Genomic DNA, 23,049 nt, shown 5'->3' with positions numbered 1-23,049 from the left:
AACGGTTGCCCCCACGATCTGGTGATCGCTGGGCGCGGGAAGCAGGTCGCTCTGAACACGGAAGTGGGACTTCCGTGGCGAGGAACGGAAAAAACGGGTCAGGAGAGCAAAAACGTGGTTGCGGTCGGAAGCGAGTCGGAAGCAAGAAAGGAGAGTAGACATGGTCGAGGACAAAAAAAGGTCGAAGCTGGTGGACAGACAGGAGCAAAAAAACAGGTTGGAGTCAGGGTCAAAAAAAGGCTTGCGTAGTGTAAATTGAGGTTCGCAGACGGACTGACACTAGGTGACAGAAAGGAGTGGGTTTAAATAGGGACAGGGAGCCAATCAGAGTCCGAGGCAGTTGCCGCCAAAGGAGCGGGTACAGGTGCATCACATCAGTAATCGTGACAATGATAGTTCTAAATTTATAATCAGTTTGATGGAGATATAATAAGGAAAACAACATCTGTCATGGCATGTTATTGTCATCCATAACAAGGTAGTAAACATTGCTTACAAGACCAGACATGGAACTCTAGGATGAACATAAAAATATGAACAAAAATAAGATAAAAATAATTTTAGGATAAATATTTACAAGGTAGTGCTTGGAGCCAGCCTTGAATTATAAGTGTATCATAACAATAGTGCAATAGAAATAGTGTAATGATACATTTATACGTTTATGTAATGCATATTTATACAAGAAAGAGTGCAATATTTTACATAAAAAAAGATAATATTAACATGCGGAAAATTAAATCCTAAATAGCAAATTAACAACCAAAGGCAACTTTTTGTATACCGTAGTAAAGCAGAAATCTTTATTAATATTTAGTAGCCCCAATTAAATTTGTGTGTTTGTGTTTACTCATGCAGGCAGGAGGAGATCCCTCTAAAACTCCTGGCCCACAATAGTTTGGTGGGTCGCCTCATCGGGAAGGAAGGCCGCAACCTGAAGAAGATCGAGGAAGAGACAGGGACCAAGATAACCATCTCCTCGTAAGCCATCTGATCACATACACAATGTTGCTGTGTGTCAGCTTTGATTTTCACACCACACCAGCAAATGAATATAGTACCAGATAGGGCCGCAAATTAAGAGCTAGAGCCAAGCTACATCTAGTAATCCCTCAGTTATTGCAGTTTAATCGGAACCAGAACATCCTGCGGAAAGTGAACATAAACTAAGTAGCATTGCACCTTAATAAAAGCCTACAAGGGTTCCTGAAATGACGTCTTACCGACTAAGAGTAAACGACTGTAACACAATAACAACTAAAGATCCATATATAAAAACTCAGAACACAGAATTGCAGTTGAATGAATGGTCTGTATGGTCATTATATAAAAGTAAAAGGTAATTAGAGGGCTTCTTCTTTCAGTGCAAGAAGCAATTTAAAGAGAGGCTGGCTCACTGTCCGTTAGCATTAGGTAACCTGAGTTGAGCCAGGTCTCCTTGATGATGAAAATACATGAGTCACAAATGTAGTAATTTCCCTCAAGCTTTGGCTCCATGTCATCTGTTTCATGGGCAATGGATTTGCCGTTGGTACTATACAGGTTCGGCAGGTGTGGCTTAAATCAGTTGTTAGGCTGGCAGTACCAGATGGCTGAACCTGCAGCCTTGGTATTGCCTTCTCCCCGACGCCACCTCAGTTACTACCCGGACCCAATAACTATCCGCAGAGCATCCACTGTTAATCAACATACTTTTGCGCTTTGCTGCGTCCAATTTAATTGATGAATTTCCGTTCAACGGAATGAGCCATTAAAACTTCTAGCTGTTGCCAAGCTTCCCAGTTTTATTTTGGGTGGATACATTGACTTGTGCGCCTTCCCCACTGTTTGACTGACAGCATATACCAACCTATCACAGTCTCGCACACACTGTCACACCCACCCAAAACACAAAGCCTTCCTTAACCTGCCACTTAGCCATAATACAATACAACTTTTACTTATATCTGTACATTCAAGGAAACTGTGCGGGTCAGATGTATCGACATTTCGTTCTGTATACACGTGTACTAGAATGACAATAAAGTAGATCTGATCTGATCTGATCTGATCTGATCTGACTTGTGATAGCATTTGCCCTGTGCTGTCTGCACCAAACACAATGCACGACTCATTTATATAGATGAAAATAAAGACAATTTATTCAAAATCTACGAAGCCGTGTACCGGCGATAACTGAAGCGCAAGGTAGTGATGGGTGTCTATAATGCAATTTTAAGTGTTGATTATCACTCGTACAACTTCATCACAATATTCATCCAGGGTGTAGAGTTATCCATTTTTTTTTTGTATGCTCTAATTTCCTGTAACGTTGCCGACTTAATTAACATGGGCTAATAAAAATAGCATTGTTTATCAGCACAAGTCTTTATGTCCGTTTTGAAAGGCCCATACTTCATTAACTTTGGAGTGAGATACACTCAAAACCAATTAAAATCAAACTCCTGCCTCCTTTGTGATGCACAAAACATGGCTTATCTTATTTTTGTCCAGTTTTTGAAACATTTTCATGTGTGTCTGTGTGCGTGTGCGTGTAATGGTCTAGGTTACAAGACTTAACCATTTACAATCCAGAAAGGACTATCACAGTGAAGGGCATCTTGGAAGGGCTTTGTAAAGCAGAGGCAGAAATCATGAAGAAACTGAGGGAGGCCTACGAGAACGACGTCGCTGCTATAAACGTGAGTAAATGCCGACTCGGTTTTCAGAAATGTGCGTGTTACAGGCGTGGAGAGAGAAGGTGTAATCTTAGTAATCAGAGCCTGGTAGTAAACGGAGAGTGTCACACGATCGTTATATAATCTGCCGGCTCTCTAGATGAGTCACTGACTCACGCCCACCTCTTCCTCGCTGCGCACGTGTGAATCTTTGCCGTAACGCCGATCCTTGCCGGCTTTTATGCGATGCCCATAAAATACACCATCGGTCGAGGCTAGCTGCAGCTCAAAGAGTTAACTAATTTGACAACAATTATTGAATGAATTGACTAATTGGTTTTGACGTTAAAGGAGCTCTACGGAATTTGTTTTTTGTTATCACTGGCTTAAAGTCATCATCGCACCCTCAGCCAGCTTATTCATGATGCGCGTGCAAGTATGTGCATTTCTTAGAAGCGCTTGAATGAAATCTTTCTTTTTTTTATCTTTTTAGGGGTTTCAGTTTTTGTTTGGACTCTACTAGAAGCAGGCATTTTATTACTTTAGACATTCCCCCAGCCCCCTTTCCTCAAACCTAATTTGTTCTGCCCCAAACAGCTCTGATAAAAATAAGATAAAAGCAGATGGGCGCAGCGAAATATAAAGCATAACTCGGGCATTGTTAAAAAATACTTAATAGAGAAGATATTTAACTTTCAGCTTTTTAAAGACTTCTCAAACAATGCCCCCCCCCCCCAACTTTAATACTGGCCTGCCTATGCATTATTATTAATTATGTTTTTATTTTTTCATTTGATGAGGAATAGTTTTGGTGGGAGACTTGATGCCAGATGTTTGCTTTGTGTTGCAAAATAATTACATTTATTTGTTTATTGCCCTGCCATATTCACAAATTAAAGATTTCTTTTGGTTTTACACTATAATAATTTTGGAAGGAGATCGTTTTGGCTTGATGGCAGCAATTTATTAGCTATACTTGAGAAAAATGATAATGATACTGATTTTTGTTTATTTCCCCGCATGGGGCAAACATTTTTACAATATCAAATTGAACCAAAAATATTTCTTTATCATGCAATTAATCAATTATCTTGGATGGAGTCAACAGATAGATTAAAATAGAATTTAATTGAATATAAACATAATATAATAATTGTGTATTACTTTCACTGTTGATGTTCTTTTTCTTGTTCCTGCAAAATTAGGGTGTTGTTCTAATTTTGTATCTATTTTTAAGAAACATGTTGTGTTGCAAATGTTTCACAAATCCATGCACTGAAGTTTCCAGAGTTGTCTTCATGTTTCATATGTAAATGTTCTCTAAAATTAACCAGTGCAGAATGCATGGTGTGTTCCTCCCACAACCATTGTGAGGACAACCGCCATAGAAAATAGATAAGTGTTTGTTACACTAATCGACTAAATCAGGATGAAGTAACCTCAGGAGGCATCAACGCCAACAATCCCATACTTATCAGAGAATGGGTAATATGTGTGCCATCTGAAATTAACTAAGCCGTGAGCGCCATCAAGTGAGACTCTGATGATATTACACAAATATGTCACATCCCCCTGTGCTTGCCCCCCTTGCCCAGTAGTTAATCATGCAGTTGGAGGAAGATTAATTGAAGGAGAAATTGTAATAAACTAAGGAAATGTTGCCTTAATGGCACCAGTCATGATGTATTAGTATATCTGTGACGATATCAGGTCAATAAAGCGGATATATATTATTCATTCAATTTCCAATCATGTTCTCCACTCCTTATCTTCACTAGGGGCACAGGGATACTGGAGCCCATCCCAAATGTCTTTTGGCAGTGGGCAAGGGGCACCATGAATTTGTTGCCTGCCAGTTGAAGGACACATGGAGATACACGACTATTCATAAGCTCAATCATACCTAGGAACAATTTGGACCCACCAAGCAACCTCCCGTGCATGTTTTTAGTATTTGGGAGGAAACTGGACTGCCCAAGGAAATTCCATGCATGGAAGGAGATAACATATAAACTCCGCAAAGGAAGGCATGTAGCTGGACTCTAACACGGGATTTATGAACCGTGGGGCCGGAGTGCTAAAATATATAATATATAAAATTTAAAAAGCTATAATAATATGTGCAATATGTGAAAATATCAATGTAAAGTTTGTGCAAAATATGATGTATAAACGCAATAAATTTTAATCCATGTGTTGTCTCCTTCCAGCAACAGGCCAACCTCATCCCAGGCTTGAACCTCAACGCTCTCGGCATTTTCTCCTCTGGTCTGCCGGTGCTGCCCCCTGCTGCTGGACCTCGCGGCTCGGTCCATCCTGTGGCACAGGCAGGATACAACCCATTCTTAGTGAGTATTTTCTTCATGTGTCCATGTTTTCCTATATCTCTCTACACAACACAACCAAAAGCTTGCTTGTTAAGGGCATGTCCCCCCCCCCCAAAAAAAAAAAGAAAAATACAGGACAGGGGTTGGCATTCCAAAATGTTGAAAAAGCCATTATGGAACCAAATATATAACATGTTCGGGGCTAAAAATCCTTTGTATACGCCTTTTAAGTAGGGCAACAAATACTGCATGTATACAGTAATTAGTCATCGTTAATGGGCCCCAGAAACCCCCCTGTCATAAAATCCCCCAAGGGGCAAACTTAACTCGAGATGACAACCAATACCGACTGAGAGTAAACAACTCTAACAAAATAACATTTATAGATATACAAATAAAAACACAGAACACAGAATTGCTGTTGAATAAATGGTCTTTATTGATATTATACAAAAGTACAACAAATTGAAAGGCTTGTCCTCTAAGTGCAATTTAAAGAGTGATTGGCTATCTGTACGCAAGCATCGATATCCTCGAATTGAACCAGGTCTTGGTGATGGTTAAAACACAGCTGACTGAATGTGTCAGTTTCCCACAAGTTGTATTTGCAGGTCATGTGTTTCATGGGTAATGGATCTGGCATTGGTGAGATACAGGCTCAGTAGGAGTGGTTTGTGAGAGTTATTACATAGCCCAGCCGCAGTAGGCCGAACCTGCAGCACCACTTTTGCCTTCTCTCCTGATGCCACCTCAGTGTCTTACCAGACCTAAGAACAATTCACTAAGCACCCGGTGGTGATCACCATTTCTTTGCGCTCTTCTGACTTTCCTCAGAGTCGGATGGATTAATACATTTATTTTAATGGTAACAAGCCACTAAAATACTAGCTTGGCTATAACTGTTCTCCACAGTTTGTTCTGAGGGTGGGGGGATGCCGGACTGGACTCGTTGAATTGTTCGCCTGCCCACCGCGGGTATGCCACGGAGAGCATATAGCAGGCACGCCAACCCAACAATTAAAGCCCTTTTTAACCTGACCCAGTGATGCTGTGTGCTGTCTGCTGCAAAAGGCAATGCAAGATAAGTTGATATCAATGATAAAAAAAGTCAGAGACAACAGTGAGCCAGAGATAACTGAAGCGCAAACTAGCAGGGTGTTTCTGTATATCAATATTTATATGAAAACATTAAGAATATTGTGTTATGTTTGTCATTTCAGAAACAATATCATTGTCCATTATCAAACATTTTCAAAAGGGCTAAGGAGCCACATGGGAGTGCTAGAGCACAGAATGCTCCGGAGCCGCTTGTTACTGCTCCCATAAATGGACCCATAAGGCAAATTATAAGTTACATCAGGCATTTGGCAAATTTGTACCAGATGAAGATAAAACTAATAAGCTGTTAACGTTTTTAGGAATCTTTTTTAGACATTTGTTTTCAATATTGATCAAATTTAAAGAAAATAATCTGACTTCTCAAACAACTGTATTTTATTACTATGTAAAAAACGTGATAACTGCAATATATTTATATTCATCAGCCCCCCCTTTTTCTCTGTCTCTCTCTCTCTCTTTCCCCCATCTCTCTCTCTATCCCTCTCTCTCTCTCTTCCTCTCTTTGTGTCTCTCTATGTTCCCCTTTCTTTCTCCCTCTTTCTTTTTTACTCTTTCACTTGTCAACGTTCCGACAGTATTAAGAAGCAAAGGCGTGTCTGTATGATGTCACCAGTCACTGAAACACGTCATGCCACGTATGATTGGAAATCTTAAGATTCAAGAAATAAGAATGTGTAAAAAAATTTCAGTTTTTCAAATTGTGATCAACCTTGACCTGGGACTAATGCTCATGCTTTTGTCCCAGGCATGTGATTGCAAAAAAAAATAAAAAATCAGGAGAGAATAAAAAGCTTCTATTTCTATGTGTTCAAACTTAGATCGTTCAATGTTAGTGGCGCTTGCACAATTATTTCAGTTGGGGACAAAACTTCAGATTCTTACCTTTCTAAAGAGACCAAAAAACATCCAGATTCTCCCAATGGTTGAACGGCAGCATTCAATTTACTTTGGGTATGTCTTGGATTTAGATTTTAGGTGAATTTTTCATCATTGTTAAGGGGTTAATGTGAAAGTTATTTCCTTTTTATGTCTAATTTTCATCCTCCCTTTCATTGTCTCTCTTCCTTAGTCTTTCTATTTCTTTCTCCTCTTTTCTTCTTTCTTTATTTCTTTCTTTCTTTCTTTCTGTCTTTCTTTCTCCCCCTCTCTCTCTCTTTCGCTCTCTCTTTCTCTCGCTCTTTAATCCACTAGTGTAGGCCCAGTCAGAGTTTTTTCTCCTACCATGTAGCCCCTAAGCGCAAATAGGTTTGACACCTCTGATCTACACATTCCCAAATGTCCGCCAAATCAATACTCTCCAGAGATCAAATCAAATCCAACTTATTTGTACTTTTGAGCGTGTGCCAGTGTCCTAGTAGAGCAAAGTTCGCACTCATTCATAGTTGACATCCCGAGCTGAGCACCGTGAGACCTGAACGGGCCCGAAAACGTACCGGTGTTCTGGAATTCCTTCCTACTCGTTGAGATATTTAACCAATGCCTTGTGGCTGATTGCGATTTCCTACGGAGACTACTTACGAATATTGTTTCGATTTAGTCTTATTTGACTCGATGCTTCATAATGCTGTTTTCTGACAAAGGTTTTAAGCCAGGCCTGTTCCCTTGCCGTAGCTTTTTGGCAGTGTGCTTGTCGATAACTGCAATCAATTTATATCATAAGTAAACAGTTTCAGTATTGCTGGTTTTACCTGATTAGAAATAGAACAAAAATTCTGTCAAGTGAGCCTATGGTAGGATGTAACGACAGGGTAGGACGTTTCATCAGAACACCGGTTCGTTTCATAGAGCGCTGTTCACTGCCCCCAAAAATGTGGCCCTCCCTCCATGCTGCCCTGCGCGATTGTGTCTGGGAATGTGTGCGTAATGCCCGGCCCTGATCTGCCTGCCTGTCACTTCACTTGCAGAGTCACTCTTCACACCTCAGTGGCCTGTACGGGGTTCCTCCAGCAAGTGCCGGCCCCCACCAGCATTCAGTATGTCCTGCTTTAAAAAGATGCACCACATTGACCGGGGGTGGGCAACTATTTGGATTTAGGGGGCCGCATTCGCACAAAGATATCTGGCCAAAGGGCCGATCCCAAAGACCTATCGAATTTGGGTATTTATAAACATATATGCACGCAGGCGTCTACATGTTATAGTTCTATGTGTTTGTTTTTAAATATATTCGTTTCATCAAATTTATTTCCAAACGCTCTTAATTAAAGCAAACTAATATATCAAATCACTGTTTCAAGCACTAAATGTGATTTTTTTTTTGTAGCATTACTGTAGTTGTTTTTTTAAATTATATTTGCAGTCAGATGTTTGGTAGGTTTTCAGGATAATTTCTGTAGTATAACTGTAGTTTTATTGTTGTAGTTTATTTGAAGTATGTAGGCAGTTGTATTATTGTAGTATTCCCACAGTACAATTTTGTTGTGTTTCTGTTGTTTTTTGTGGTATTTTCAAAGTATATTTGTTTTATTTTTTTTAGTATTTTTGTAGTATAACTGCAGTTGCATTTTTGCATTATTTTTGCTGTAATATTTCTGTCATAGTATTTCTTTTTTATTACTGTGGCGTATTTTTGTATTTTTTCATTAGAAGATTTTTTTAAAGAATTTGCATTGTAGTATTTTTTCGTATTTCAGAAACCTTTTTGTAGTATTTCCTTCGTAGTATTTTATAAGCGTTTATTTTGTATTTTGGTAATTTACTGTAGTAGTATTTTTGTAGTATTTCTAGTAAAATATTTCAGTGGTCATTTAGTATTACTCTCAGGGGCATTACCAGAGGGGGTGGGGGTGGGCAGTGTCCACCCATAAATATGATCTGCCTACCCAAAGAAAAGTGGATATAGGAATATGAAACAGAAGGAAAAAAAAGAACAAAGGGAAAATTAAAAAAAAAAAAAGCAAAAAAAAAAAAAAAAAACTAGTAAAAAGCTAGAGAAAAAATAAACAAAAGAGAAGAAAAAAAGACGGATTTTGGGGGGTCCCTTGATCACTATTTACCAATAATAAAGCACAAAAAAATAAGTTTTTTTTAAATATCTATAATTCTACTTATTTATAATAGCATTTATTTTTTTCACTCTCCAGTAAACTTTGAACCTTTTTAACCTTTTTACACATTTATACTTTTATACGTATATACTTATACATTTATATACTTGTATACTTATATACTTATATAGTCATATACTTATATACCTGTATGCTTATAATCTACTTATCTGCTTATATACTTATGTACTTGTATATTCAAATACTTATAAACTTATATACTTAAGTACTTTCATACATGAACAAAATTTAATGTCAACAACACCGAATACATGGAAAACCTAACATTTGGGGGGTGGGAGGCCGTTTAGAAGGTCTATTGTTTTAAATTATGAAGCCTGATGTAAGCTATTGCTGGATGTGCTCTTGGTTATGTTTAACAGGCATTAGTGGTGTGCAAAATATTTTGGGGGGAGGGGAATAATAATACTTAGAGAGGGACCAAAGACTATAATAATTAACTAGGGTAGAACTGACCGATACGGCCTAAAAATAAAATCAATCCGGATGATAACAAATTTTATTCAATTTCAAATAATAACCCCACACAATACGTTTAGAGTTCGTAACTGTTCTTTACCAAATCCAAGCACTTTTTAAGGACTTTAAAAGATATTTTCCCAATTTCTCCAGTACCATTAAACGAAAATATCTTATGTAACCCAGTTATTTTGCAGAGCCACTAATAAATCTGCATTTTACAAGGGGGCTAGATTAAGAACATTATGGAAGAATTTGCACTTTTAACATTTTATCACCGAGCCATTTGTACTCAGGAAACTTTTGCAAGGCACTCTAAATGCTCCTTAATTCCTCAAATATTTTTTTCTTTTTCCCTTTTTTTCTGGACTTTTTTTCTTTTGCTTTTCGCTTTCCCACATTTTCCCCCATTTCGTTTTTTTTTTTTGTTATTTCTTTTTTATCCTTTTTGTTGTACTCAATTTTTTTCATACTGTTTCTCTTTTCCCCCTTTATACGTTTTCTTTTCTTTCCTTATTTTCTTTAACTTTTTTCTTTCTTTGCAAAAATGTAGGCAAACAAGTGAGGGGGATTAATATTGTGTTTTGGTCACTTTGTGTCTCTGTGGTTTGTATTATTCCTTGTGCCTTTTAGCACTCATTTTCTGTTGCAAAACACCATACACATATAGTGGTCACATATAATGGCCTGTACCTTTAAAATTATCTTTAATCAATTCATCATTCTTGTAAGCATGATCTTTTTTTGGGTTGCACTAACCAACACAGCAACATCTAATGATCAAATATTGCAGTTTGCCTTTAAGTATATGATATTAAATAAGGATGTGCAAGTATAATCCACTTTGTTAGCTTTTTATGTTAATTTCCTTAAAGAAAGCACACGTTACTACTGTGCCGACGCTTCTATTATAAGCAAAAAAACCTAAAAAGTTCAATATTGCCCTTTTTTGCTTCTGTGCCCGAAAGCTACTTCATCCATGCCTTTGTCTTCTCTGGACATTTTGACAGAACTTTTGATTCCATTTTGCTGTCTTGCTTCCAGACTTGGCTTATATGACTTTGAGTTCACGCTTTTTTCATCTTTTATTGTCTGCTCCCCAGACAAGTAAAAGAAAAACAAATCAGCTTTTGGCTCTATCTGCGTATCCATAAGACAGTCTTTTTTTTTGTCGACAGGCTCCAGAACAGGAGGTTGTCTACCTTTTTATTCCAACTCAGGCAGTGGGAGCTCTTATCGGCAAGAAGGGCCAGCACATCAAGCAACTTGCCCACTTTGCTGGAGCCTCCATCAAGGTGGGGCGAAAATGTCGCCACTCTTTCTGAAAGAGTACTGTTTGCTTCAATTTTTTCTTTTTTCTTATTATTCGTTATTTTCTATCGACAGATCGCCCAGGCCGACAGCCCCGATGTCACGGAGAGAATGGTGATTATTACCGGGACGCCAGAGGCTCAATTTAAGGTAGAAGCACCACCATTCGGTATACTATTGGGCCAATGTATTTTCATTTTCAGAGCTACCAAATACCAAGAATGTTCGTATTTTACTATGCTAGTTTATAGAAAATTACAACATTTTTGGTGAAAACCATAAAGATTAAAAAAAAAAAAAATAGTTATATTCAGAACACATTGTTACAATAACGTTATGAACTCAATCGAGGTCAGCCCTTTCTCTAAAATGGGAAAAGCCGGTGCCTGACAATTTTGCACATTTTGACCTATTTTTGAAGGCCTACAGAAAATGTAGTGCTTTATCTAAATAGGCATAGGACATATCAAAAGCTTTTACCATTGTTTAGTAAAAACAGTTGAAAATGATTGTTTCTTGAAAATACTTGTTTCCAAGAAAAACAACTTTTTGTGAAAGGATGCATTTCAAGCATAACTCCTATTTGTTTTTTTGGGTGTTTTTTTTTTCCATTTGTGATTATTCCAGTATCTAAGCAATACTATCCATAAACACTAGGGCACCTAGCTCGCAAAATAACATTCTATTTTAAGAACACTTAACATGTGCATGAACTTTGCAAGAACATTTCAATGCCCAATGTTTCCAGTGACGTGATCACACGATTTCGGTCACCATAAAGATCGCGTTCTTTTGGGCGTTCACAAAACGTCATCCTTCTCTGACCATGGAACGTTGTCATCTTATTTTGAAAAAGCTCTGTTAAAGCTCTGTTGTGTCTATATCTCACAACTATCACCTCACTGCTTCACTATGCCTACTCGGCATGTGGGGCCACCTTCGACACACTCATATGCCGCATACAGAAAGTGGCTTTCACGATGTGTTAACACATTTATTTGATTATTATTATGGTTATGATTTATAATACTGGAACCATTCCCAGATGCTTGATACTTTCCAATGAGCAGTGCCAAACCCTTCATAATAGTCTTTGGAAATAAAACAGGAAAAACGTAATTTTATATTTTGGCACTCTGGGACAATGCTTCTGAAAATGTATTTACATGTTTGGGCATTGAATAAGTTAATAAAACCTGTTTGGAAATCATTTGTTTTAATTATTATATATCACTCCAATTTCTAGGCCCAGGGTCGAATATTTGGTAAACTGAAAGAGGAGAACTTCTTCTCTGGAAAGGAGGAAGTCAAATTGGAGACGCACATCAAGGTTCCTTCTTCTGCAGCCGGAAGGGTCATCGGGAAAGGCGGAAAGACGGTAATCCGAGCACTAGCGCCTTGACTTTCGAATAAGCGATCCAATCTCTGTCACGTTTGTGTTGACTTTGGGGTGAGAGGTCGCTCTTTGCAAATTGACGGTTTGCATGTGCTTTCAGGTGAACGAACTTCAGAACCTTACAAGTGCAGAGGTTATCGTACCGCGGGACCAAACTCCAGATGAGAACGATGAAGTGTTTGTGAAGATCAGTGGGCATTTTTTTGCCAGTCAGGTACTATTTTATGGAGATGTTTAGTTTTCACACACATTGAATTGTTTTAGTTTTTCACATACTTCAAATGAACACTTTGCAATAAATGATTCAGTGTTCATACGCGTGCTTGAAATCTTTGGAAATGCTTGAATTTTAATGTTGAGGATTAAAGGATTAAAAGGTGGGTTTAAATGCTTGAAATTGCTGGCATGTTTCTAAACAAATCTGCCAAAAAAATGACGCGGACACTTCTCTCTGAAGGCTTCGCTTTGCCATTTCCTCTATCGTCATGATTAACGGCAGTTTGTACAGCGTTGTTATGAAGCGCCTTGCCCCCAACAGGTCGGGCCCATGAGGTCAGGTGCATGCTAGAACTAAGCACGGCTTTATGAAATGCCTATTAGTGCAAGGATTATGCATTTTCATGCCCATAAGACACACACAAAAGTCTCTGATTTCATTCAAAATGTGACCTGCGCCCTATCACACAGAGCGCTTTTGAGGGGACGTGACAGAGGACAGCTGTGTGAGATTCCCCGTGAAAATTGGAATTGCGAGCGTTGCCGCTAAAACGTTTGATTCGTGAGTGTCGCGCTTTCTTTTGAATTGTTGTGGGAATTGCCACTATCGTATACAAACATATGAAAAGAGCTGGATGGACGAAGGCATGATGAAAGAATAGTTAAAGACCAGGTGTTTTTTTTTTCATGCGGCCCCTTCGGTCTTAATTTGTGACTATGCATGCCCATCTGGCAGCCGATGTGAAAAAAATAGTGAAGCAAATGAACTCCATTCTTGCTATCATCCCGGGGGAGCTGACGAAGGAGCTCCAACTGCTAGACATCGATGTCAACCGATGTTGTGGCATTGGAGCAATGGATGACTGAAGGGATGCACAGTTTCACAGAGTAGGAGGAAGCGCCGGGCGAGTTACGCCACAATTTGTGAATGGATTGTGGTCGCAAGGGCGGGGGTTTCTGCTCGGACTTTTGTTCGATCGTTTTCAAAGGCCAATACAGTTCACAAAGGGCCACACAGCATGGAAAGGGACTTGGAAAATGAAACATTAGACCAGGGGTCCCCAAACTACGGCCCGTTTTTATTGGCCCACAGCAAATTCTGAAAATATAGTTGAATATGGCCCGCACAACCCTGTTGCACTTCTCAGTTTTAACACTAGATGAAGCCAGTAACGGAAAAGGTGCTTCTCCACCCATGCATTTGGGATCCCCTGAACTGGAAAACATTGGAATTGTGTTCTCATCTCATCTCATCTCATTAGCCGTACCGCTTATCCTCAGTAGGGTCGCGGGGGGCTGGAGCCCATCCCAGCAATCATCGGGCAGTGGGCAGGGGACACCCTGAACTGGTTGCCAGACAATCGCAGGGCACACAGGGACAGACAACTCATTCGCTCATTCACACCTAGGGACAATTTGGACCGGCCAATTCACCTGAAATGTATGTCTTTGGAATGTGGGAGGAAACCGGAGTGCCCGGAGGAAACCCACGCAAGCACGGGGAGAACATACAAACTCCGCACAGAAAGTCTGGAGCTGGATTTGAACCCACGACAGGTTCCCATGACATGAACTGTGCCGCACAAGCGCTAACCACTGCGCCGCCGTGCTGCCCTGGAATCGTGTTGTCTTTGCTTATTTAATGAACCTTCTTGTCATTCATTTGAACTGTCATTGAAATTCAAAGTGTATTACTGTGTAACTTAATCTGACACAAAATAGATTGATTGTTAATTCTAAACCCTATCAGTGCAGGTAAACGTAAATTTTGCTACTAAAAATAGGTTAACAACAAAATTAGAGTAGATGACCGGCTATCAAACTGAAAAATAAATAAAACATTCATCCATCCATCCATTATCTGCACCGCTTATCTTCAGTAAGGTCGCGGGGGTGCTGGAGCCCATCCCAGCTGTCTTCGGGCAGTGGGCATAGGACACCCTGAAGTGGTTGCAAGCCAGTCGCAGGGCACACAGGGACAGACAGGCCACTCGCTCATTCACACCTAGGGACAATTTTTGGAATGTGGGAGGAAGGCGAAGTGCCCGGACGAAACCCACGCAACCCACGGGGAGAACATGCAAACTCCACACATGAAGGTTCGATCTCATGACCTCAGAACTGTGCCGCACACGCGCTAACCACTGCCCCGCCATGCTGCCCAAAATTAAACATATTTAACAAAATAAATATTACCACTCCTCAAACCTAGAACAAGTCCAGTAGCTTTTCTTTCCTCTGTCTAACAGCATAGGAGCTACACTCAGATATTGCTGAGGTTTGTATTCGAGACTGTATTGCTATATACAAAAAATGTAATCAACATTTTTTTTTTCCTCCTGGCCCTTTCAAAAAATGTTTAAGCCAATGCGGCGCGCGACTCAAAAAGTTTGCCTACCCCTGCATTAGACGGAGGATGGAGTTTCAAGGGCTTTGTGTAAAAATGTGAATACCAATTTGGTTGTATTCTGATGTTTTACTTTGTGACTTTGTGATAATAAACCGTAATCAAACTCAGTTTTTTTCCCGGTTATATGCACACTGGCGTGTGAGACTCTGGTCTAATTGGCCAGTGCGCCATATGTGTCATGATTACTCATTGCATCACCTGCGCCCGCTCGTTTGCAACAGCTGCTGCTTGTTGCCTGAGTGATTCCCCTTTTATTTATACCCAGTACGCCAGTCACTCCTTGTCAGCCCGTCAGCGAACTTCTGCATACTCAAGGCAAGCACTTTGACTCTGGCTACTGTAGGTCCCGTCTTCATCCGTATCCTACTCGTCTGTTCCTGATTTTCCCGTTTGTCTCCGGCTATCGACCCGTTTTTGCCCCTGACCACACTCCGATCTTCCGTTGCGGCGAATCACTTCCGCATTCTGATCACGCTCCGATCCCATGAGTTTCTTGCTCCTCCTGTCCAGCGATCACCAGATCACTGGCATTTGTTCCTTCGAGATCCCAATAAACCTTTGTGTGAAACGTTACACGATTGGGTCTACCATTTGTTCTGGTTCTGACAATATGAGCCGCCCAAAAATAAATCAGACCAAGAAGAGTGTGTCCTTTAAAAACAGTGCGCCTAATGTGTGTGAAAATACGTTATGTATCAATTATAGACATTTATTATGAGCTATGCAAAAAAGCATTTCCCGATGGTAAATTGTAATGATAAAAACTTCCAGCAAATGAAAATGTAGGTTATGTTTACCCAACACTTATATACGGTTTGAGAGATTTGTCTCAAAATATTTACACACGTGTTGTCCACAAATGTATTCGCAATTTACTCAAAATCGAAAAATCATATCTTCTGGGTAAACTTCAATTTACATTAAATAAACCAAAATTTTCATTTAAAAGTTCTTAAATAATGTATGTTTGTCTGATAGTTTATGTATTTTTGCTTATCTAAAAAAAAAAAATATATATATATATATATATATATATATATATATATATATATATATATATATATATATATATAGAATCATATTCCAAAACACTAAGCAAATCATAATAAAGATAATGATGATGATGATGAATAAAAACAATAAACCCTATTTAGACAATTGTATGAATAAACTGAAAAACGCCTAGTGATTCGTAATGATACTCTGTGATTACCATGTTTTTGTGTTTTTTTGCTCTGCATCCAACCAATTCCACAGCTTTTCTACACATACAGAAAGTGAAAACTTTTTTTTTATGTTGTGCAGACACGAAGTTTTTTTGGGGATTATCCGTTTCCTTCAAATTTTAATCCCTGTCTATGTTAAAAAAACAGTTTTGGGATGTATATACATACATATGTGTATGTATATATATATATATATATATATATATATATATATATATATATATATATATATATATATATATATATATATATATATATTTATATATATATATATATGTATATATATACACATATGGATGTATGGATGGATGTATATACTGTGCGTGCGTTTTTTGGGGTCATGTGCTGAATGACTCTTACGTGCAACACTTTGCATTCATCCCCAAAACTTCCATTTTGGTCTCATCTAACCAGAGCAACTTGTTCCACACATTATTATGTGGCTTCTTGCAAACACCAAATGGACCTTTTTATAGTATTCTTTCAGAAAGGTCTTTCTTCTTGTCCCTCTTCCATAAAGATTTATGCGGAGTAACAGAGTTTTCTTATGCACGGATTGTCCCACTTCAGCTGTGTATTTCAGCAGGTTACCCAGTACCATCATGGGTCTCTTGGTTTCTTATCTGATTAGTGTACTTCTTGTCTGGGCTGAAGTTTAGGTTTTCCGTTGTTGTATGCTCTCTCCATTTGGATATTAACTGAGACTTAATGATACACAGTTGCACTGTGTTACTGTTATTCATTAAGGTCCACATTGGATCATTCAGAAGTTATCAAGGAAATGGAGTCGGTTGGCTGAGCTGAGGAACATTATTTGAGTTTTGTTGTTGTAAATATAATATAAAGTGTTGAAATAATTTGGTTCCACCTCACAGTTGTGTCTCACATGTTGCTGATTCTTATCATATATTTTCAGTTTCTTAGCTGCCCATTGCTTCATTCATCTATGACCCCGGAGAGAATAAGCGCTTCGGAAATGTTTTTGTTTTTGTTTTTTTTTGTTTCGTTCTATATTTACCCAATTGACACACATCCGGTTTTCTTTTCAACCAGACTGCACAAAGGAAGATCCGGGAGATCATTCAGCAGGTCAAACAGCAGGAACACAAACACCAGCGAGGCGCCGCCAGCTCACCGCAACACTCCAAGTGATCAGCGGCCGCCCGGCAAATGAATGTAGCCCTCCCCAAAATGGAAAGAGACCTCGAATCAGACAACGGCCGCGGCCCGAGAGGGAACGCGCAGGGCAGACCAGCAGCGGCGGGATCAAAAATAACCAAAGAACTTCATCCAGGAGGGCGAGTGGGCGAGCCAGAGCGGCGAAGGCGGTGAGCAGCGTTCGTGTGCACTGCCAGCCCTGCGACAGCGCACACAGCAGGATACTGACATTGCATGAACAGCGGCAAAAAAAAAAAAAAAATGGACAGGCGTAGTCATCACGAGGTACAGCGCCATGAAAAATTATTTTTCCCTTTCCCGAATTCCGTTGTTTTTGGTATATTCATTACTCACAAATGTTTCAGATCTTCAGACCAATTTTAATATTGCACAGAGAATCTGAGGAAATAAAATCGCAGTTTTGAAATGTTGAATTAATTTATTAACGCACAAAAAAATCTAGCCCGTATGTGATAAAGTAGTTGCCCCTCTTTTTAAATCACAACAGACTAACTACAGTTCTGGGAAAGCTGAGTTCAATTCCTAATTGCCACATCTAAAATTAGTTGCCACCACCTGTGTTAAATTATGAAATAACTTCAGTGAATCTTTAAGACAAAGTGAAGAAGGCTACAAAATCTCAAGAACACAATAGACATGCCACGACCCCCCAGAAGTCCACAAGAAGCTAGAAAAAAGTGATTGAAAGGTCACAGAGCCATTTCCAAGATTGCAAGGCTCCAGTGAACCACTGTCAGAGCCATTATACACAAATAGAGAAAACTTGGAACAGTGGCAAACCTGCACAGGAGAGGTCGACCAGCTAACATTACTCTATATGTGAGACAATGGCTTATTCAGAAGGTTACATCGAAAAAATATCTAAGGAATTGCCGGCCTTGCTGCCCTCAGCTAAGATCAGTGTTGAGGATTTCTATTATCGCTGCTATTGGGTTTCAGGGGGCGGTTACTTTTTTGCATAGGGCTAGATAGATTTTGATATTTTGTGCCCTAATAATTGGAATCAACAACTTAAAACTGCATTTTGTATTTCCTTGGGTTGTCTTTGTGTGTGATATCAAAATAGGTTTGATGATCTGAAACCTTTGTGAGTGATAAATATGCAAAAACACAGAAATCTCGAAGGATCAAATACTTTCTCATGTCAATGTAAAACAGGAACTAGCACGCCACTTTGCGTATTTGTTCTCTTTAGTTGGATTAACATAGAGTAGGCCTAACATAGTTCATTTAAATGAGATGGAGCTGAACTTTCCTTAGCAGTGTTAACACAGGGTAGACAACTTTATTGACATTTACAAAAGCGACCACATTAAACAGTTCCCCCACTTTAGAAAAAAAAAATTGAAAAGTACAATTTGGAAATATAATGAATGTTTTTCTGCAACAAGCCTCTGCGTGGAAACGTGTGTGCATGTCTGAATGTGAGTGTGCCAACGCTTCTCATCAATTTTTTTTCTATTAATATCACTCTCTCATCAGGAAGATTCAGTATGTTTGAAAATCCCTATCGCACGAAATATACATTCATGCAGTTCAATAAACTCCAATTTCGATCTTTAAGGTAGTTCAGTTCCACAAGTGAAGCTTGGATGCCTATTATATAATACGCACTGGAAAATACTTTTTTAATTTTTACTTGATTTCTTTCTTTATCTATTTTTTTCAAAAATAGTTTTATCAGAGAGATCGGTCTAAATCTTAAAAAACAAAACATATTTTTTTTCTTAAATACGTTCAGTGTAGAGCTAAGATCGACACTAAAGTGTTCCAGCCTGGTCCGTGGGTATTAAAGCCCGACCCAGCACAAGCCCGACCCATTATTTTGATTTGAGCAACTGAGCTAGAAGAAAACCTGAATTTTAATATTTTATTTGTGAGGACACGGGAGAAGGAGGTGTTATTTTGACTGACTCAGCGGGTGGATAATCTTTTAAAAGTCCGCAAGAGAGAAGACTGGCCCGGCCCAAACCAGCACTTAATGATTAACGTTTTAGGCCCAACCAGAATTTTGGGTCAGTCTTGGTTTGGGGTTAAAATCTTATGGCCCAAATTAATTTTAACTGGTCTGGCTGGCAGTAAATGCAAATCTGTATAACATAATTCACATGACACGTTCTTACTGCTAGCAAGTACAACAAATCCTTTGTAGTTTACTGGCTAGTTTTCAGCAAATAACAAAATCCATTCTTTTTCTTTTTTGTTTAATGAAAACTACAGAAATAAGGAAAATGAATAAGAAATTGAGTCATCTTGATTTTTGTTTTGAAAATGTTCACAAAAAAATTACAAAATCTGAAAGATTATTTCCAGTGTTTGGCGGCTCTGCCTCCAAATTGAACTATTAAAAAAATAAGCTTTTACTGACTTTCTAATTTATTGGGATGCATGAAAGTATGTGCAAGGGGTAAAAATGGCTACTTTGGTCCTATTAATAAATACTTTTACCACTTTAAAAGAGCGAAACAAACGGATTAAAATACCATTAGTCCCTCTACTTAGTAGAACCTTTTCATGTGACGTCACCTCGGCTGCCGGTGTTTCTTAAAGGGACAGTGTATACTATTTGACTTCAGAAGTCGCTGTTCTGTGTTGAGCAACTACAAACAAGAGCTATAAAGCACAAGGAATAATACAGACTACAGATTCTCAAAGTGATCAGACAGCACCGTGTTTTTTTTCTTCTATTTCTTCACTGGTGTTTGGGGGTACCCGTAGCAGCAAGATGGCGGACACTTATGTCATTTGAGGCTCACATTTTGTTAAATAAATGCAAACTTCTTCACGTACGTGTATTTTTAAAAATGCACCTTTATCTGATATTACAAGAATTTTTGTTTACCGTTTAAAACAATTTTTCCTTTCTTAATAACTGAAGGTTTACTTTTGTTTTTTACCACTAAGAGGTGCTAAATAATACACACTGTTCTTTTAATGGAATAAGACAGATACAAAAATATTTGAAGGATTCCCTTGATTGGCTGTAGGGAAATTAATTGAGCAAATGAGCCCTCATTAAAGCAATGTCTGTAGAATATAAAAGTGCAAAAAGGAGTTTTTTAAGTTTTCTGTCAAATTCATTAGCGACCACAGGTATGGAGGAGCCATCCTGCCATGTGTAGACATAAATGTATAGATAAATAGATAAATACCCACAAGTATATACCATGTAAATAAATGAACTCATAAATAAATCACCTAATTCTTAAATATATGTCACAAAAGTCTATGTATTAACATATGTTGGTCTGGAGAGGGATGGGCGCCACCAAGCTGTACTTGCCTATACGACCCTAGAAATGAATATATATATATATATATATATATATATATATATATATATATATATATATATATATATATATATATATATATATATATATATATATATATACATATATATATAATATATATATACAACATATATAGCAAGGAATGTTGTCAGTATTTGTCGGCATTTATTTATGTACAAATTTGTTACTATATATTTCAGCATCTGTCGCCCATGCACTTGTAGCCAAACGAGACGTCACAGTGAAAACTTTCTATGAATGTGCGCGCACTCGGCCTTAATTGAGTGTCATGTGAGGATGGACGTGAGTTTTATTTTATTTTTATTTTATTTTTCGCATGGAGGCAAATGTGAAGGCCGTGCCGCCCCGAAATGGCACAACATGAGTGGGCTGGCGTGAACCCTTCCTCAGGGCCTGGGAAGCTTTGTAGGAAGAGAAAAAAAGGGTGTGACAGATGTGAATGTATCAAACGCAGCCTTTTTTTGTTGGGTTTCTTAAAACACTTTAATCTTAAAACAAAGCAGCCCTCGCCTTGTTCAGCAGTGCGTTTGATTTCCTATGCTGGCCTTGGAAAGCCTTATTTTATCATGCTTCATTGCAAAGGTTACTCCTTCCTCCGTGTGTGCGTATGAGTGTGTAAATATATAAACTTATAGAAATCTATATTAAAAGAGAGAGTAATATTTATGAATATATTTTTTTCCTATTTTGTGATGAGAGCTGATGATATGAAAAAAAGAAAATTATAGTTCCTCCTTTTTTTTTTTTTTTTTTTGCCCTTGTGGGCCACTGCCATATTGTTTTGAAGGGAAGTGTTTTTATATAAGAGAAAAAGATGAAAAAAAATGGGAGAACAGTAAAAATGAACCACCGCAGGATGTAAACAGTGCGCATGTCAGTATTGTGATCTACCTCATGCTTCAGGGTACCTCAGTCCAATATTTCATTTCCCCCTGCCCCCCCCCCCCTCTTTTGGGACATTTTGTATGCCTTGTTATCTGATCATTTTGGATCCCTTTTCTTTTTTTAATGAACTTAAAAAAACAAAACAAAAAAATCGGAGAGCAAGTGAATAAAGCCTAGTCTTTGCAACACAGGAATAAAAGTAGGACGGAATCAATTAGAGTCGGGAATAATCGAATGCAAATAAGATGAATCTATTTTTACCTTCTGAGAATGGAACAAATGTGGAAATCTGTGTTGGCTAGCTTTTTTTTTAAAAATGCTTCTTATATCTTCGGACAGTTTGTTGGATTCCCCTTAATTTGTGGTTGTATTTGTTTTCTGTTGGGAGACATCCGATCTAAATTGAATAGATACAGAGTTCGTACAGGTGCTTGAAATCCTTTAAAATGCTTGATTTTTTTAATGTGTTTTCAAGGATTGAAAAGTGCTTGTAAAAACTTGAAATGTTGCCATGTTTTACAACAAATATGCTTTAAAATGATGCTCGCACTGCTCTTTAGTGTCTTCGCTTTGCCATTGCATTTCTTCTTTCCTCGTGATTAACACCAGCTGGCATTAGTTTGTATGACATGCTGCTATAAGCTAGCTGTCGCCATGCTCCGCAGTTTGTTTTGGGTGGAGCGGTTGACTTGTGCGCCCACTCCGTTGTTTGACTGCCAGCTTATTACTGTCGCGCACACAGACAGGCACGCCCACCTAACACACAAAGCCTTCCCCAACCAGCACCCGTAGTAGTATTTGCTATGTCCTGTCTGTTCAGAGCAAAATGTGTAATACGTTTATATCAATGACAATAAAGACAATTCAAAATTTGGGTGAACAAGCAATAACTGAAGAGCAAAGTAGCGATGGATGACTGCATATCAGGTTATGTGTTCAATTCAAGGGAATTCAACATCATTTCCAAAGTGTAAAAGAAGCATCGCTGCAACACAGCTACCAAAATTACCTTCCCTATTTCTCTTCTTTTCTCATGTTGTCTTTCTTATTGTACTCCCAAAGGGGGGAAAGAATCACCTGTGAAAAGATTGTAAAACACCGTTTCATTCTCCGTTGGTGACTTGTCTTTAACTCACGATAAAAAGAGACACAGAACTGCAAAAGTAGACTGACTGGTAAATATTGTGTAGAAAAAAAAGTAGGAATGTAGAACTATTACCTGGTGACACTAGAAATGCGTTTCTCCTGTTTGTTTCCTGTTGCGACCTGTGCGTCACCGCCATTCGCACTCATGCGTTTTTCATCTGGATTTTTGCGCTGTATATTTGAGAATGACCTCTGAATCAAAGGCTGACCTTTTTTTTTAAAAGTTCCTCCGGTTGGAAACCATCTTGGAGTCTCTGTGAACCCATGTAAACATACTAGTAACCTCACACAAGATGGAAGAACAATCTTGCCAATTGTAGAAATAAATGAATACAT

General features: G+C 38.6%; 1 protein-coding gene across 4 annotated transcripts in view; it reads left to right on the top strand.

Moving 5' to 3' along the window:
* Positions 1–18,758, top strand: part of igf2bp2a (insulin-like growth factor 2 mRNA binding protein 2a) — an 84,868-nt gene extending 66,110 nt beyond the window's left edge. For 3 of the 4 annotated variants that reach the window (XM_088353002.1, XM_088353006.1, XM_088353005.1), the window contains 9 exons: positions 859–981; positions 2,546–2,681; positions 4,868–5,005; positions 8,008–8,076; positions 10,809–10,925; positions 11,017–11,091; positions 12,188–12,319; positions 12,438–12,551; positions 17,243–18,758. In XM_088353002.1, the coding sequence (XP_088209128.1) occupies positions 859–981; positions 2,546–2,681; positions 4,868–5,005; positions 8,008–8,076; positions 10,809–10,925; positions 11,017–11,091; positions 12,188–12,319; positions 12,438–12,551; positions 17,243–17,341 (1,003 nt within the window). In that variant the 3' untranslated portion in view covers positions 17,342–18,758. The remainder of the gene's footprint in view (positions 1–858; positions 982–2,545; positions 2,682–4,867; positions 5,006–8,007; positions 8,077–10,808; positions 10,926–11,016; positions 11,092–12,187; positions 12,320–12,437; positions 12,552–17,242) is intronic. The other variant, XM_088353003.1, reaches the window with a different exon arrangement.
* Positions 18,759–23,049: the final 4,291 nt, after the last annotated feature.

This window comes from Urocampus carinirostris, chromosome 14 (genome assembly GCF_059441175.1).
Source record: "Urocampus carinirostris isolate Australia breed hairy pipefish chromosome 14, RoL_Ucar_1.0, whole genome shotgun sequence".
Lineage (NCBI taxonomy): Eukaryota > Metazoa > Chordata > Actinopteri > Syngnathiformes > Syngnathidae > Urocampus > Urocampus carinirostris.
The sequence above is the reverse complement of the archived record's forward strand: the minus strand, read 5'-3'. Positions and strand labels throughout refer to the sequence as shown.